This window comes from Lissotriton vulgaris, chromosome 7 (assembly GCF_964263255.1).
Source record: "Lissotriton vulgaris chromosome 7, aLisVul1.2, whole genome shotgun sequence".
Classification (NCBI taxonomy): domain Eukaryota; kingdom Metazoa; phylum Chordata; class Amphibia; order Caudata; family Salamandridae; genus Lissotriton; species Lissotriton vulgaris.
This window is the reverse complement of record NC_141695.1, coordinates 1559123951-1559141618: the sequence shown is the minus strand read 5'-3', so window position 1 is coordinate 1559141618 and position 17668 is coordinate 1559123951. Positions and strand designations below refer to the sequence as shown.

Below are 17668 nucleotides of genomic sequence, written 5' to 3'. Positions count from 1 at the left end.
CAAATAATGGGCTACTTTGTGATGAGGTTCTTAGAACGGGGTAAGGTACAGTGATTTTTCATGTGCCTTAAGTGTTGTATTGCCTGGATACCGGTTACTTTAAGGACAAGTCTCAAAACAAAAATAGTTATGTATAGTAGACTGTTATGTTCTCGGTATTTTTGTGGACTGCAGTGCAGTTTTCCATGTGGTTTCCAAATAATTTTAGATCAGTGCTTATAAGTGTTTATTCATCTATCTAACCGTCTAACCGGCAAAAACGTAGTTGTTCCTTTGTAAAAACCAGTTTTTTCAGTAATTATTATATAGCACACATTTAATTTAAAAGAGTAGTGATGCAGGATATGAAGTGTCTTCTCGTTGGCAATGTGTCCGATCCACGTATGTCAGACTGTTGTAAGCACAGAAAGTCTGTGTATTGCATTTTCACTCACACTTATATCTCATTACCCTCTCACACATCTCATTACTTCTCATACTCACTCTGTCAGAACTCTGCCTGGTGTACAGACCTATTAAAGTATTAAAAAAACAAAGAGTGCTAAACAAATTGGAGGACACAGTTGGGGGGGTCATTAACCCACTCTTTACTGAATATTATGACATTGTTAAAACTTTGAATTGTACCATATTCATTTGTACCCATGCTTTCTAAGGCACCTGAAACATAATGCCTTAAGCATGCTCACCACTACTTTTCAGCACTCTTTGCCTGACTACACTAAGGTGGTGCTGCTGTTGTGTGGACATTCATAGTTGTCAAGTGTCCCCATGGCAAATTTCTCACTTTATGCAATCCTGACCATATAACAGACATCACATTGTATTCTAGGGTTTGAAATTGTGCTGTTAGCTTTGCAGCTATGTGTTTTAAAACCCTACCAGTAAAGTGCAGCTGAGTAGAAAGCCAAGATTAGCTGAAAGTATACAGATAACAAGGGGACACCTTGTAACTATGACTTTTGTTGGGATGTACAAATCTTCTGGCATGTTTTCAGCACTATCCTTTGGGCATTGTCACTGGTCTCTTTTCACAGGTACCTTTCACCACACCTTACATTGGATGCTTAAAGCCTGACATGTTTGATACATGACCTGCTATCACTACTGACTTGTTAGAAGATGAGTCTGGTTTTTAAAGTTTTTTTTACCTGTTCTGTGTCTGTGGGTAAATGAGATGGCACATATTAGGACAGCTGAGCAGGCCATTACACAATCGGAGAAAGAATAAACAACTGCCAAAATATCAGAATTGATTTTAATATTCCCATAAAATTATGAAAGCAGACCAAAACATGCTTCTAACCCCTACACCTTTAATACAAGTACACAAAACTGGAGGAAACAAAAAGAAGAAAAACTAAATATTTTAGTAACATCCCTAGACAACAAAACTCAAGGAGAATAATATTAGAACAGTCTTCCTTGCTGCTACCTTATATAACAGAGTTACATTGTGTTGGCCCCTTGAGAAATAAATACAAATATCCCAATCTCACTTTTCTTTCTTTGAATGCCATTTTAGCTTGTGATAGTGCAGGTGTTTGTCAGTGTTTATCTGTTTAGGTCTAAACCTAAAACAGGATAGCCTATGTATACAGTACACAGTCTAATGCACAGACCGAGTATGTTTGCAAGGTCTACTTGAGACTACAAATCGTGGTGCAGCAGCTCCAACAAACGTTGGACAGCTACTCCGCTAGAAATGCACAATTTTAATGGAAACAACCAAACATGTTTAGTTCCAGAAGAGTGGAAAGTGTTTTAACAAAGAAATTAACTTAACAATGAAAGAATTTTTCAGAAATATTTGATAACAGGGAAAGTCAGCTCACTGAGACAATCTTACCATAAATACTGAACATGCTATAGAAAATAGGCAAAAGTTATACTTACAACATTCAATTGCACTAGATGCCACCTGCAGGGACACTATTCTACCGCTGGCTTCCGGAATGTGGATACGAAAGACAAGTCGTACTCTTGTATTCTTTCGACCAATATCCGTTTCTCCTTTTCTCAGTTCAATGTCAGCATTCCGCAGTTTTAGAATTCCAGCACAATCAATGCTAAACAAAATAAAAAAAATTAAAAAGTCAAATATTCGCAATCTGTTTTCAATGTATTTAATAGTGAAAATAAATGTCAAAATGGAACATGACTGACTCGAAACAGATGTAAAAATCTGAAAACAACATGAAAACATCAAGGTTTTAACTACAAAACGCAAATAAACATTATCAAACCTAGCATGTAGAATTGGCTACTTGCCTTTTGGCTTTGCTGATGCTTGTTTTCTTTAATTATTGCTTTTGTAAAATGTTATTGATGAGGGTGCTGCAAGCCCCCACCAATATATGTAAAACATTTCCTAAAAGTAACAATATTTTTTTAGTCTCATAAAGCATTTATTACAATAGTTGTGTCTTTGCATACAGAATAAAAAAAATGTAAAACTAGAAACTTAAATGGACAGGGAAAAGAAACTTGAAGGCAGTATAAAGCAAAGGTACCCTGTAATCAACTGCAGATCTAATTCAGCTTTATTTTAGTTAACATTTCCAGATGTCATCTACAATTCGCGTTTTCACATTCTTTAAAATCCACTTTTTAATGAGGCCAACTTTTCACATTCATAGTCCAAACTAGTAATCCAAACTAAAAAAATTCTAGTTTCTAGAAATAATTTGTCAGCACTAGCATTTTTATAATCCACGGTTTGGTTAGCTTAGTAGTTCATTTTAGACTTTCTGTGGCAAAAAGGCCAGCTAAGAATGGGTTAAAATTGAATAAGCTGTAACCAGTCTCATCCATATTTCAGTTCCTTTGCACAATTAATTTCCATACCAGCACTTCCAAAACTTATGTTTGGGTCCTTATTCACTGCTGCAGTAAACCAAAAAAACACTCAGAACCCTTCGTATAAAATCTTAAATGACTTTAAATATTCAGAATATAACAGTGAGCTGAGCTGAGGGAGGAAAATGGGTGGGCTAGAAAAACTGTCCTTTATTTATAGAAAGCCAATGCAAAGAGGGGTTGTTTGATAAGGTTTATCATTTAGAAAGTGAGTTAGACACTTGCTGACAATACCTAATGTGTGAATTTGTATCTGATATATAGGCAAAGTTTTCTTGCTGTTTCGTCTAACTCTGGAAAGTCCCAAGAGGTTGTGACTACAAAATATCACCAGAAGTAGCAGCTGCAGAAGGACAACCTCATTAAACAATACGATTGAGTGCTTATGTGTTATGCTTTACTTTCTAAAGTCACAATTCAAAGCACAGAAGAGATCATTATGCTACCAAGAGACAATGTGAACTGTGGCATATACTGTAAGGAAATGGCTCTTTTTGCATGATCACCCCTAAAGGTTTGCAAAGATTCTCCTGGCATTTTGACTCCTAGAGTGCACTGAGGGCTGCTATCCAGACCTCAGTGGCAGTTTTCTAACCAATCACAAAATGTAGGATGAATTAGCTAACCTGAATTGGCATAAGCTGACTTACTTATACGTCCTTGGTATATGGCACCAAGTGTACCCAGAGCATGTAAGTGGGAGTGTCCACCAAAGGCTACAGCACTGATTGTGTCACCCTGCATGTGACACAGTAAAAATGTCAGCTAGCCCGCTACTGGTGCCTGGAAGAACAGTTTAAAACGTGTAGCTCAATTTTGATATTTAAACCAATGACGAAGCCCCGACTGCCATTAATAATATATGAGACTCTCCTCTAAGGAAGGCCTATTGAGCTACAAGACAGGGAGCCAGGCTGGAGGTGGGAACAGAGAGAAAGAGACCAGTGGTCAAACCAGTTTGTGTAACCCACAGGTAGACACACCTCTAAGTTGGGCTACCAAGCTCCTAGCATCTAAGGAAGGGTTCAGACACCATGAGAGTGGGCAGAATAGTGCACCGCTGGGATTTCTAGATGCCACACATTACTGTAAGTCCTTACAGGATTGGATGGATCCTGGTAGCCCATTGGCTAGTTACTTCATCATCCCCCAGGCCACCTTTTGGGTGTACATATGGCACCCTGTAGCTCTGATCACAATAGAACTGGGAAAATAACTGCAGAAGGACTGTCCTTCTGACCCCTGGAACTGGCAAGAGAGGCAGCACCGACTGCTGGAGTGCACCTGCCACTCCTTGGGCTAGCAAAGAAAGGACTGTGCCTGTTGCTCCTGGCTCATAGAAAAGTAACTCCTGAGCCCCAGACCAAAGAAGTGACTCCAAGGGTCAGTTGACTGACTCCCTGGAACCAGCACCAGGTCCATCAAAACTAAAGTAGCCCCTTCTGGCACTTCAGTAGCCACATTCTTGGAATCACCATTGGCTGCCGACGGGCAACTCAAGAGACTGATCCTTGATGGCCAAACAGTGCACCACGTCACTCAACCCGAGAGTGTCATCTGAGTCCAGACTGGTCACCAAAGATGGACACCAGCCTTCCCCAAAGGAAACTGCTGGACCCACTGTGTCAGGTGATCAGTAGCCCAGGAGCACGGTAATGTCTACTGACTCAAAGAGGGCTTTGAGGGACTCTGACTCCTGTGGCTAAAGTTTCCCCACCTTACCAGTGGACCGAGGAATAACCCCAAGCTAGAAGGCCCCCATTGACCGCACATAAACCAGAGCATTCTTCAACATCTTGCATCACCTCAGTGGAAACCTCTTACGATCTTGATGTAAAGTGTGGAACTGGACTTGAGACCGCTTTGGTGACTAAGCAGCGGTTCTTATACTCCTTATTGTCCCCCTAACCTCTTCTCTGTCGGAATTAGTCACCCAGCTTGGGCCGTAGTAGCGGAACGCAACTCTTTCATACTTTTCAAAGGTTTCTAAACTTCACGGTTACCAATGCTTGTTTGTGCTTTGGACTAAAAAGCTGAGATTTACATTTTATGTGAAAATCAATACTGCCAGAACCCTCACGTGAATTTTGCTCATCTTGGTGCCTAACAATTCATACAAATATATTCTATTTTTATAATTTGGTGTTGGATTTCTTTTGTGTTTCGCTACTTTCTTATTTCATTGTTTGGTGCTTCTAAATGCTTTACATTATCTTTTTTCTTTAAGGCTTGCTACTTGAAGCCACAGCTACCCAGGGTTAATCTAGAGGGTTTACAAATGAGCCTAACTGGACCCAAGATGGTTTTGGTAGTGTATTATATGGTAAGGTTATACAAACCATACCATATGATATACCAAAATCTTCACAGCGCTTGCTGGCTTCACTTCCTGGTTTGCTGTCCTTCTGTTGATTTTACTGTGATTGAGGTACTACTTTTATTTTTTCTTCTTCCTTCTCTGTTGAACATCTTGCCGCTTGTAGATATGTTTAGACCACTGGCAGCATTGTCATTTATTTCTCTGCCAAAATACAATTTATGTCATCAGCCAAAAATCTCATCAGAGTGTTCTATATGAGCGAGGGAACAAAGGTAGTCACTGCTAGATCCAGTACTCTAGAGGAGGAAGAGCAAGTATGATCTAACACACAAGCCACTGTATATCACCGACCCAAGAAAATGCTACCATTTCTCTTCCTATAGCTCGGCCCCAGCTGAAGAGGTGATCATCTATAACTCTCATAATCAAAGCCTCATAGTTTTTCTTCCCCATTTTTCTCACATTATAGTCACTTAAATATGAAAGCAAGCCTCTACTCAATAAAAAATCAAAAGACAGAATGCAAATTCCTGGGTAAATTGCACTGGGTGTTATGAAAAAGATGGGTTGAGACCCTCTTTTTATCCATCACTTTGTCTCTAATATTACTCCAAAAGCACGTTCTGTTCTACCTTTTTTATGCTGGGGAGAGGTTAACTAGCACGTCTCCCTTTTTGACACTCTTCCAGCTGTTTACTGTATTCTTTATCACAGCATGTCATTTTTAGGTTTCCCCTGCACAGCGCTTGTGCTGTGCTTGTAAAACCTCTTGTATTTAATATATCTTAAAAGGGGGCTCTTATCAGTTCCTATCACTGAATAGCGGTGTTCATTTGCTTTTGTATGGTATTTTTATTTTTGTTAACTTACCCTGGCTGCACACATTTTAATACCTCTACTAAAGCTGTACACACTGTTTAAGCCTCATTCGCTGTCAAGGTAAGATCTCTTCCCACGGAAAAAACAGACAGATTCTAACAGTATGCTGGAATGCTTGCTTTTTATTACTTAGTTGTGTAAAGCAGATGATTTAGCCTTAGAACATTTGTGGCATTTCCTATTCATGCCTCAGTACCTTTCTTTACACTTTGTAGGCATTATTTGATTGATTTTTCAACGTAATCTATTTGGTCATTATGATCAAATTCTAAATATTGTAATAAACATTGCACAATAAAAATAAAGGTAATATACAAGACCTATGCTACATTTCACTACTAAACAGGCAGTCACAGGTGCAGTTTCCCTGCAGACAGCAAGGTCATGATTTAAATGGTGCAGCTGGTGCAGTAGGACTGGGCCGAAACTTTGTCACAACTCCTCTAAACACAAGTCATTGCTATATTTTACTACTAAACAGGCAATCACAAGTTCAGTTACCTAACAAACAACAGGGTCATCATTTGAATGTTGCAGCAGGTTCAGAGGCACGGGGCCAAAAAGTTATCAGAATTCCTCTAAACACCTTATATTGCTAGATTTTACAACTAAATAGTCAGTCATAAGCACAGTTATCTAGCAGGCAATAGGGTCATGATTTGAATGGTGCAGCAGGTGCAGTAGCACCAGGACAAAAAGTTCTAGGCACCCGACTAAACACCAAATATTGCTATATTTTACTACTAAATAGGCAGTCACAATTGCAATTACCTTGAAGACAACAGGGGCATGATTTGTAGTGGCATCAGGCACAAAAGTTGTCAGAAGACCTCTAAACACCTAATATTCCTATATTTTACTACCACACAGGTAGACACAACTGCAGTTATCTTGCAGTTAAAAGGGACTTGATTTGAATGGTGCAGCAGGTGCAGTGGCACCAGGGACAAAAGCTCTAGGGTGTCCACTAAACGCAGAATATTGCTAAATTTGACTACTAAGTAAGCAGTCACAAGTGTAGTTATCTAGCAGGCACTAGGGCCATGATTTCAATGGTGGTGCAGGTGCAGTGGCACCAGAGCCAAAACCTGTCAGAATTAATCGAACAACACCAAATATTTCTTTATTTTACTACTAAATAAGCAGTCACAAGTGCAGTTAACTTGCAAGCAATAGGGTCATGAGTCGAATGGTTCAGTGGCACAGGGGCCAAAAGGTGTCATAAATCCTCTAAACCTCAAACATTGCTATACTTTACTTCTAAACAGGCTGTCACAAATGCAGTTATCTTGCAGGCATGATTGGCATGATTTGAATGGTGCCGTAGGTGCTGTAGCATAGGGCCCAAAAGTTGTCAGAACGCCTCTAAACACATAATATTGCTATTACATCAATTAATTCTATTATTTCCCACTTTCATTTAATTTTTCAAACTTTTGCTATAACTTACCCGTACTATAACACTAGTAACAACACAATATATTTCCTTTGTGTACACAAACAAGCCCTAAAACTTTAACAGACTCTCAGTAACTTGTATTGTACAACTACTGAGCAAGGTACAACTTACAACAAACATTAAAACAGCTTAAAATTACTCACATTAGCGAAACCTAATGTATTTGCAAATGCTTGTTTTACATCTGCTGTGGGTTGAAGCCTGCTAAACAGGCCATATCCATTTATGCTTTACGAAAAAGACCTATAATGTTCTCCCACTGGAGCACCTCATACACTGGGCTGACTTGGTTTTCTGGTACAGTCTCAGGCTGACATTGGGAAGTCCTACCTGTTAATCACCAGCCCTATAAACTGTGAAAGAGAGTTTCCTGATGATATCCACAGAAAAAGGTGGATCAAAATTGCCAGGGACAGCTGTCTGTCTGCTAGGGGAATTTGCCAGAAGTCAGAAACATAGATACACAGTTCTGACTTCGAGTTTCCCCCTCAACACCTGGTTTCTCAGACATAGGGCCATATGTATGAAGCAAATTCGCATTCGCAAAGGCCGAAATTCTGCAAATTCCGGCCTTTGCAAATGCGAATCAGCAAAATGATATGTATGAAGTAAAATCTTGTTCAAAATAAGGAATCGCGAAATTTGCGATTCCTTATTCTGCAATTGCATTTAAGGAATCGCAAATTTTGCGATTCCTTAAATGCAATGTACGAAGACCAAAAAATTTGCAAAATGCCCTTAAGGAATCGCAAATTACTTGCGATTTCCTTGAAAAATGCACATTTTAGCATTTTTCAAAGTGCAATGCCCCAGGGGCATGTATGTGCGTGACATACATGCCCCTAGGGCATGCATGTGCTCCACATGTGGACCCATGCATATTTCAGGGGTGCAACAGGGTGTCCTTTGGACACCCCCGCACCCTTCAAATTATTCTCAATTTGCGATTTTCAAATTGCGAATCGCAAAATTGAGAATACCTTCCCATTCATTCCTATGGGCCTCCTAACCCATAGAAAAGAATGGGAAAGTATTCCTTAATTGCGATTCGCAATTTGCTAATCGCCATTAAGGAATACTTAGAATTTTTTTAAAAAAAGCGAATTTGTACATACATAACAATTTGCGATTCTGAAATAGCGATTTCTTAAAAATCGCTATTTCAGAATCGCAAATCGGTACCTTCATACATATGGCCCATAGAGTTCTGTTTAGAAGCGGTATATCAGAGGTTTGACATGTTCCTACTGGATTCAGCAGAAAGTCAACATGTCAGATGTGATCATCCTTTTGCTGGGATGATGTGTTCTTATGTCCCTGATCCGAGCTCAGCTGCATCTTCGTCACTTATGACAACAATTGCATTTGACACATGAGGCACTTTAAACCAGTCCTTCCTTTGCTGGATAGATATAACTGGGGTATTGTAGTGGGCTCTTTGATTAATTTGAGTTCTAGCTTCTAACATTCCCTACTTGGACATTTCCCACAGGCCGGTATGAACTGGTCAAAAAAGTGCTAATTTACAAGTGCAGCTGCAGTCAAAGCAATTCCATGATCAGAGGTTCACTAATGAATTCACCAACGTTTAGTACCAAACAGTATTGTCTACAAACCATCATTCTGCGCCCTGCATTATCTGTGGCCTTACACATCAACTACCTTTGCAGCAGAATGCCTGCCACTTGTTACTGAAGCTTTTGGTTTGTCAGAAAAGCTCTGCTCCCCATCACTAAAACCTATCCGGTTCCTTTGGTCACTCCTCACCAACCCTGATAGAGCAATCTTACCTCAATCTATGTTTCCTCTTGTAAACAAGGGAAACAATTTCATTTGTAGACCTCAGCAGACATAACGTTTTACAAGAACAGTATTCTGGGATGATTGCGAACATGTAGTATACTATATACAGTATATGCATCCATTTACTCATTCGTTAATTTTCCCATACAGTCATTTGATTGGTCGTTCATTCATTTAGTTGTTCAGTAATGTATTCCTCGATCATTCACTCAGAAATTGATGGCCAAAATGTCGTATTCAGTATTTATAGTTGTTATGTGTATTGTTTACTGTAGATCTGATATGAATTGTTTGTACCTGTGTCTTTTTATGATTTTAAATAATCGAATAAAAGTGTTTTGACTGACTGACTGACAGTATTGGGTATAAGCTGGTATATGGCATCCACATGCTTTGTGAGAAGGTGTCTATATAGTAGTGGCTGAGGTAGGTAGAGACTCACTTCTCAGTTGTCATGTAACTTAATGTAGACTTATAGTGAAGTGGGTGGTACCTAGAGTATCTAAAAGACTTTCACGTCAAGATGTTCCCCGCAACAGCAGGGACTGTACACTACTGAGGCTGGGTAATGGAGTGAATTATAGTATCATTGTCCCATCATGGGTTGATGCATCCAATTAGGTACTGAATGGTGGTCGTGCTGATAGATGTCTTGAAGTAACCATGGTCAATAATGTTTGAGATCATCTCCATTAGCTAATGTTCTTTCATTATCATAGAGGTAAATATATAGGATTTAAATCATATTTTTTTTATAATTTAATACTTACTTTGCTTTCATTTTATTTTTGGGCTCCAATGGGATTTCCAAAACTTTGGTATTGCCAACGATTTTCTCATAGCTGGTGGTGGTAACGGTTTTCCCAGTAATGCGATGGACCTGATAGAATGCATGAGGCTTTAGAATCCGCTCATCTGCTGTGCCAATGAAGATCTGAAGACCCAGCGGCTTGTTATCCATATATCCGTGGAGCTGAAACCACAAACAAATTGCCATGCAATTAGTCATAGAAAGCTTGTAATACCCATCTTAAATCAGGATTGAGAGTCACACAATGTTGAAACATGCAACAAAATGAACCCTAAATGTGGCTATGCTAAATGAAATTCAACTTAACACATGTATAGGAAAGCTACTGATGCATGTGTGTCAATGGTTGTATTAATTAATACAATGCATAAATGAGAGGGGAACTTAAGGCCTCATTTAGAGTTTGGTGAGTGGTCCATAAATCATCAAGGTCAATGCAGGCTATAGCTTTCATGCTCCTGCTGTAAGGATGCTTGCCATATATAGAGACATCTGACAGGTGGGCAAGGATACCTGTTCCTTTAATTCGGCAAAGTTTTTGTATTCATTTAAATAGCTCCCAATGTGGCAATTGTTACTGAAAATAAATAGTATCCACAACACGCTGGAGGTACCTTCTCATGCATCTCATCTTGTGCATGGGGGTACCTTCTCATGTTCTTGAGCACCATGCTTTCCTTGATGGCAAGTAAAAATGTATGTAGGATGGATGTTCTGACATATATTGGTCCTTTAGCAGACAAACCACAGGTCAATGGATTCTGCTAGTGGGACCATCTGACGCTGTACCATCAGAAACCTGGCACTGCCTCTGTCTCTAAATAGAGAGGGGTAGATATGCGTTTGGCAGGATTGGAGCAATCTGATTTTTGGAGTTGCTCCACTGACACCCAGATGTTAATGAGGTCCTTATTTCGTCCTTGCAATGTACTTGCATTTATATTGTTACACATCTAGTGGAATCGAACATATGAAACAGTAAAAGGTGCTTGAATCCCTAGAAGTAGGTTAAAGGTTCCTAAAAAAGAACAATATAGCACCTGTAATAACATGCAGATGACATTCAACTCAACTTGAATGCTTCCTTTGCTTCAGACATTCAAGGCTTGAAACACTGTCTGTTCATGGTGTAAACCTGGATGCCCAGCACCTAACTGAAGCTCATCCCAATCAATACATAATTCTGTTATTATGCCAAGAACAACTACCAATGACATGAAAATTGATGGCTCTGAGCCTCAATTTTCACAATATACCATGTCACTTGAATTCCCCCAAACACCAGTCTCATCCTCAAGGAACACATTGTCAAAAACCACAGAGATGGCCAGGTAAAAGCTCTCTCTTCCAAAGAAAGTGAAAACATTTCTTCAAGAAAGCAACTTCAAAACTGCTGTTTAAGCCCTCATACTCTTGCAACTGAATGGTGGTAACGCAGTTTTCCTTAGCCTTCCAAACTGCACATTGGCGCCTTTTCATAGCATCTTATACATCCTTTTTATTTTGTATTCATGATGCTTTCAGGGTTTAATGCAAAGAAAAACACATAATTTCCTGACTGATAAAGCTTGTGTCACCCATACAAGGCGCCATCCTCTATAACCCGTTAACCGCAGCGGTAATTCCGCCGCGGTGTGGGGCCTCGTCGGCCATTGGCCGACGGCAGCACTGGGGAGGTAGTGCTGCCGTCGGCCAATGGCCGACGGCAGCAAGGAAAGGGTTAAATTATTCTTTGCTGTTTACAAAGTGATGTTGACTCAATGACACCATTTTAAAATCTGTCAATCTATGTCCCCATACTGCTGAGCGTCATTGTCTTATAGATCAGACTTGCTGTGCACCCCCTCGAATTTTAGACAGGCTTGAAAAGTGATGCATTTAACAAATCCTTTTAATACCGCCATTAAGGATTAGCAGTCTGTCGTAAAGATGGAATGTATGTTGATTTCTAAGAAATCTACAGTAACCAGCATAAGAAACCCCTCGCTGTATATAGTTCCCTAATTGTACTGACCTGTGTACTTTTATGCATTACCTGTGTGCCGAGTACAAACTCTCCCACTAAGTAAGCTGAGATCACTCTCTAAATAAATAGATTATATTAACATTGTATAATAATGTGTCCTGTGTATGCATCCATTATACAACTTGTAGAAAGATGACATTAAATATGCTTACGATAACTTATATAATGTTCTAATTAAAATAATTTTTGTCTGCTTAGTATATTTTGATGACTGTTAATTATAACTGTGCATATTATCCTAAAATAAAATTAAGAAAAAATATTAGACAAAAAAAACACTGAAGCTCAGCTGCATCCAGGTATGTCCTGGTGTTCTTTTGAAGTGTTTTATTTTACCTTTCAAACAAAAAGGGGAGAAAGAGGAGACTGAATTAAAAGGGCTCGTCCTCCTACTAAATGTATCAAAATCAAAAAGAGCCCAACTGTTAGTATGGACTAACCCTCCAAATGAATAAAGAAAACAATTTTTTTTGTTATAAAACCCTCACCCACCAGGGTTACCCCTTTGTGGCATGCTTCATAATCGGGTCCACCCCTTTCCGCTGTGGAACGGGCGCGCTGCGTACTACATGTTACCTGGGTGCTGTATATACATTTTTATATCCTTAACCTGCAGAGTGTGTGTAGCTAAAATAGTACAACAGGAGTGGTATCAGAGAATTAGGCACTTGGTCCTGAATAAAAATCTTGGGGTATGGGTTGAAACATGTTGACCTTCTAGAAAGGCAGGCACATCATTATCTATACTTTCTACCTTCCCCCTTTATATCCATACCGACTAGAGGCCTGAATATATAGCACTTTATCTACTAGGCAGGTATTTTTAATCTCACTTTCCATATAAGATCCTCCCACTCCTATTTTTTTTCATCATTTTTACATCATTTAATATACACCTATAAGTGTGCCAAAATAACACGTAGGCCACAGCATGTCCCATTCCACAGTGGAATGAAATGGACCCATGATGAATTATGCCAAGCAGTAACCCTGGTGGGTGAGGGTTATATAGGAAAACCTAGGGGCAGATGTAGGAACCCTAATACCGGTCGGTAACGGCTGAAATTGCCGAATTTCGGCCGTTACCGACCGGTATTAGGCATTTGGGATGTAGGTGGCTACATTTCAGATTCGGTAATTTACCGAATCGGTATTTAAGAATTCGGTAAATTACCAAATTCTTAAATACCGATTTGGTTAATTACCGAATCTGAAATGTAGGAAGCACTCAAGCAAGTGCTTTTCACCTGTATGGATTCGTTTTTTACCACCAACTACAGGTTAGTGGTAAATTACGAAAACCCTAAAAAAGCAATTTTTTGCATTTAATAACAGTTTCTTGTGGCAGACATACATGCCCTTAGGGCATGTATGTGTGCCACATGTGCACCCATGCACAATTCAGGGGTGCAACAGGGTGTCAAAGTGACACCCTGCCACCCTTGAGTTTTTCCCCCCTTTTACCGAATCGGTAAATACCGATTCGGTAATTCCTATTATTTCCTATGGGCTTACAGGCCCATAGGAATGAATGGGAATTACCAAATCAGTATTTAACGATTCGGTAAATACCGAATTCTACCGATTCGGTAATACTTACCGAGTAATTACCTACATAGCATTTACCGATTTTAAAATACCGAATTGGTAAAATTCGGTATTTTAGATTCGGTAAATGTAGCTTACCTACATCTAGCCCCTAGTGTTTTCTTTATTCTGGTGCAGTGTTTTATTGTATGCAGACCTTGGTGAACTAACACTGTACACACTGTTATTTGCTCGCAACCATGTGGAAACTCGTGAGTAAGAAATACCTCAGACTTAATAAAAAAATTAGTACATTAGGCATAGTTAGAGAGAAGCAATGCCACTTTATGATCAATTTACATGCATTATCTGCATAGAGGATGAGGCTGAGTATTGGATATTGACTGCCAGTAACACACGGACATAAAACAGGATTTGCTGTTAATTAACAACTATGTTCATGAAAAGTGTCTATTTATTCTTTAAAGCATGTCAAAAGTAGCGAGTATTCATGCAATTAAAGTATACATGTAAAGTCATTTAACTAGGGTCAATTTCTCAGAAAGGAGGCATTGAATTAAAGTCAGCATCGTAGCCGTGTCCCGCCGTGAACTTATGCTCAAATGTGGTCTTTGTTTTACTTATTTATTTATTTATTTAGAGGGTGTTGTAAAGTGCTGCTAACCATCCAGTTGTGGCCTCAAAGTGCTTTGAGAATGAGATCATATGGAGATTTGCAGGTGGCAGTATTGATCTCAACCCAACCTATTTTTTTTTTTTAGATCAAATGCAATTCTGCAAGACATTTAGCCTGGATGCTAGTATATGTGCTCTCACTAAGTGTATGGTCATGTGCCATACAGAGTCTGCTCATGCTCCCATTTCTACATTCAAGAGCATGACTTGATGGGTGTCTCATTGTGGCTACACAGTCCAGCCACAATTCCTTTATCCCAAAACATTTGTTTGTTTCTGTAGTTCAAGCCTGTTTATTATTATAATGTCCATGCCCTAAACAAGAATGCTTGATTTTTTTGCCATTTTTTTAAAACTTTCTTTTTGGTTGGACTGCCAGGTCCTCACTAATATAAAAAAAAGTTTGTCTAAAAACGAACATATTCTTAGGGGTATCAGAAAGCAAACATATTCTTAGTAGTCTCTGGTACTGATAGGTACTACTTCAAAAACTGAGGTTCTACTTGAGAAAGGGAAGGATGGTGTCCCTCACAGTAAAATTAGCCAATGGCTGAAGTGGGCTTACCCACTGTCCATGTTGTATGCTGGAGTAAGTGGAAGAAAAATGACACAACAGACCAATGGCTGAAGAGAACTGACGGACAGCCCATATAAGTACATAATATAGAACTTTGACAAATTAAAATGTCTTGGTTAAGACCAGACCTAAAAATAAGTATTATGATAGAATCAAAACAAAAATCAAAATTCCATAAAACATATTCACATAACAATCAAGTCCTGCTCAATGAATGTTAGGTAAAAACCGCATATAATAGGCAACCATTCATAATTTGGGTTGCAAAAAAAGGGTTTCAGCACTAAATATGACAGGTGCAATGGAGAGTTCTAACTTTGAATGTAGACCTTGCAACATGTTGACAATCAATGCACAGGAATGCAGCTGAGACCATCACATTCAGGGCAACATAGAGGGGACAACATCCTAGTGTTGCTCCCCTGAAAGGATGGCAAGTGTGCACCTAAAGTTACCTTAGGGAAGGGGAGATGCTTAAGTTTAAGTCCCAAGTGAATCAGGAGGGTAGGAGTACAGCCAAAGTGTATCTTATAATGCATCATCTGGCTGGACCAAACCATTTTTTAGTGATCGATGTGAACCACCCATCAATGAAAGGAAAAGGAGAATTATTGGAAGTGTTTCTTACATCATTGCAAGTAAGAGTTACAGGGCAATCCTACAGCTGTATATAACCACAAGGGCCGCTAGATAGCAGATCTTGGACCTTAAAAGTTAGTTTCTAAGGTCATTATGGCAGATGATATCACTCCTTAATCCCTCAAGTAACAGCTAAAATCCTGAGTAACTGAGGACACATGTCAGGGTCTCGGTGTGACACATAAGAAAGTGGGGAGACGACAACCCACTTTAAGTGAATGAGCTGTAAAGAATCTAAGTGCATTGGCGGGTACAACCAACAAGGCAGCTCTCGCTTTTTCTGGAAGAGCATCAGTGCATTTGATGAACTCACCTCCAAAAGACAACTGGATTGCCCATAAGCTAACAAAGTCTGTGCAATGAATAAACATACTACTTATTTTATCCGCAAGACTTGTTACATCCATGGCATTGTCATTATTGGTTTTCAGATGTCTTCACATCCACCATAGGATAAGGGTAGCAAAGGTGTGTGTGCAACACTGTTGGGTCACATAAAGTAGCACTCAAGGTTCACTATTTCCGGCCTTTGAAAATCAATAGAGAAATAAGTATTTTCAGGTTAGACACTCACAATGTCACAGTTTCCATTTGCCTTTCATTCAATATAGAAGTTGAAATACTGTTTTTCTATAGTCATGAATCTACCTCCTCAAATAAACGTGCCTCATACTACTACGTACACTGCTTGTTTGTCTTCTGGGATGTATTTTGTGTACTGAATTGGGTGTTATGGAATTTTAAAATCGTATTTGTTATCATTGGAACATTCACTTGAGGCTTCCTTGACAGCTGAGTCTACTAGGGTCCAACATACACTGCCACCTACAGTCCCTCCTGCTCATGAGCATCTTTGCAGATACTTTACAGGGAGCGCTGGGACCACCCTCTGCTGCAGTTCATCTGCTGCTTTTACTAAGAGACACATACATGAATGTGACACTGACAGTCTACTATTGCCTTAGTACACTTGACGTCTTTCAGCGCTCTAGCTTGGACGGGGGTGTCTTAGCTTGTTATGCCACAATCATGGAACAACCTCACAAAGATGGTAGTGTGTCTTAGATGTGGGCTGAGCAGCTGGTGGTGCAGTGAGATTCAGTTAGTCAGTCACGCTAGTGTGAGTAGCACTGCATACAGTCTCTCTCCTGGTGCCACCGCCATTCTGCACCCTACTTTGATATCCCACGTACTGAGAAATTTAAAGAGCTTTCATGGAGCACCTCTGTACTGGATATAAGCATGGTCTAGGACCATACTACCCTAAATCTCATCTGATCTCAGAAGTTAGGCAGAGTTGGGCCTGGTTAGTATTTAGATGGGAACCATGCACTGACCTCCCAATATGATGAGCACAGAATGAGCACGATCATGCAGCATTTGGACAGATGGCGAAGGAAGGATTGAAACCTGCTATTTAGGTTTCAGACTCAGTAACTAAAGTGATTGTTAGCGGTAGGGGTGGGAATATAGCGAATTGTTCTTGTCACAGAAGATACTCAGATGTGTATGATTTACAATAATCTAACCAAATGCATGTATTTTACAGCCACTACTGTCCGATCCGCAAATATTTAATTTGCATATGTTGTCAACGCAGACACCTGGGAATGTATCATTTGTAGTAAATATCCAATTTTCTCTGGAAGCATTTTTAATTGATCAAATTGCCATTACTTCTTATACAAAGGATTAGGAAAGCTTTAGACTAAACCACCTCCTACTATTTTTCTATTGCTGTGTGATGTAAAGTTATGGGGTGTTGCAATCATATTTCCAGCCAAATGTACAGTAATGACACTCAGAGAAGGAAAGGGCATGTTTGTTTAGTAGCCTTTGATAAATGTAGTCTAATATTTACCACTTGTCTAGTTTGCCATTACTCGTGCTAAGTTACATACATCTGAACTTATTTTCTTTTAGATCTGCATACCTCATTAATGCTGAGATGCACTGGACTTAATTGTACCTTTAGTAACCATAGCAAGAAATACACAAATAACGTCAACCCATTCTGTGATATCTGTGCAAATGGAAAACAGCAAAATGCAAATTTTACCAATGAGTATGTT

The 17668-nt window shown here is 39.4% G+C and overlaps 1 protein-coding gene across 3 annotated transcripts in view; it reads right to left on the bottom strand.

Moving 5' to 3' along the window:
• Positions 1-17668, bottom strand: part of NFATC2 (nuclear factor of activated T cells 2) — a 348132-nt gene that overhangs the window by 170822 nt on the left and 159642 nt on the right. For all 3 annotated transcript variants that reach the window (XM_086932454.1, XM_086932452.1, XM_086932453.1), the window contains exons 4-5: positions 10091-10293; positions 1897-2069 (exon numbers count right to left, since the gene is read on the bottom strand). In XM_086932454.1, coding sequence (XP_086788580.1) covers positions 1897-2069; positions 10091-10293 — 376 coding nt within the window. The remainder of the gene's footprint in view (positions 1-1896; positions 2070-10090; positions 10294-17668) is intronic.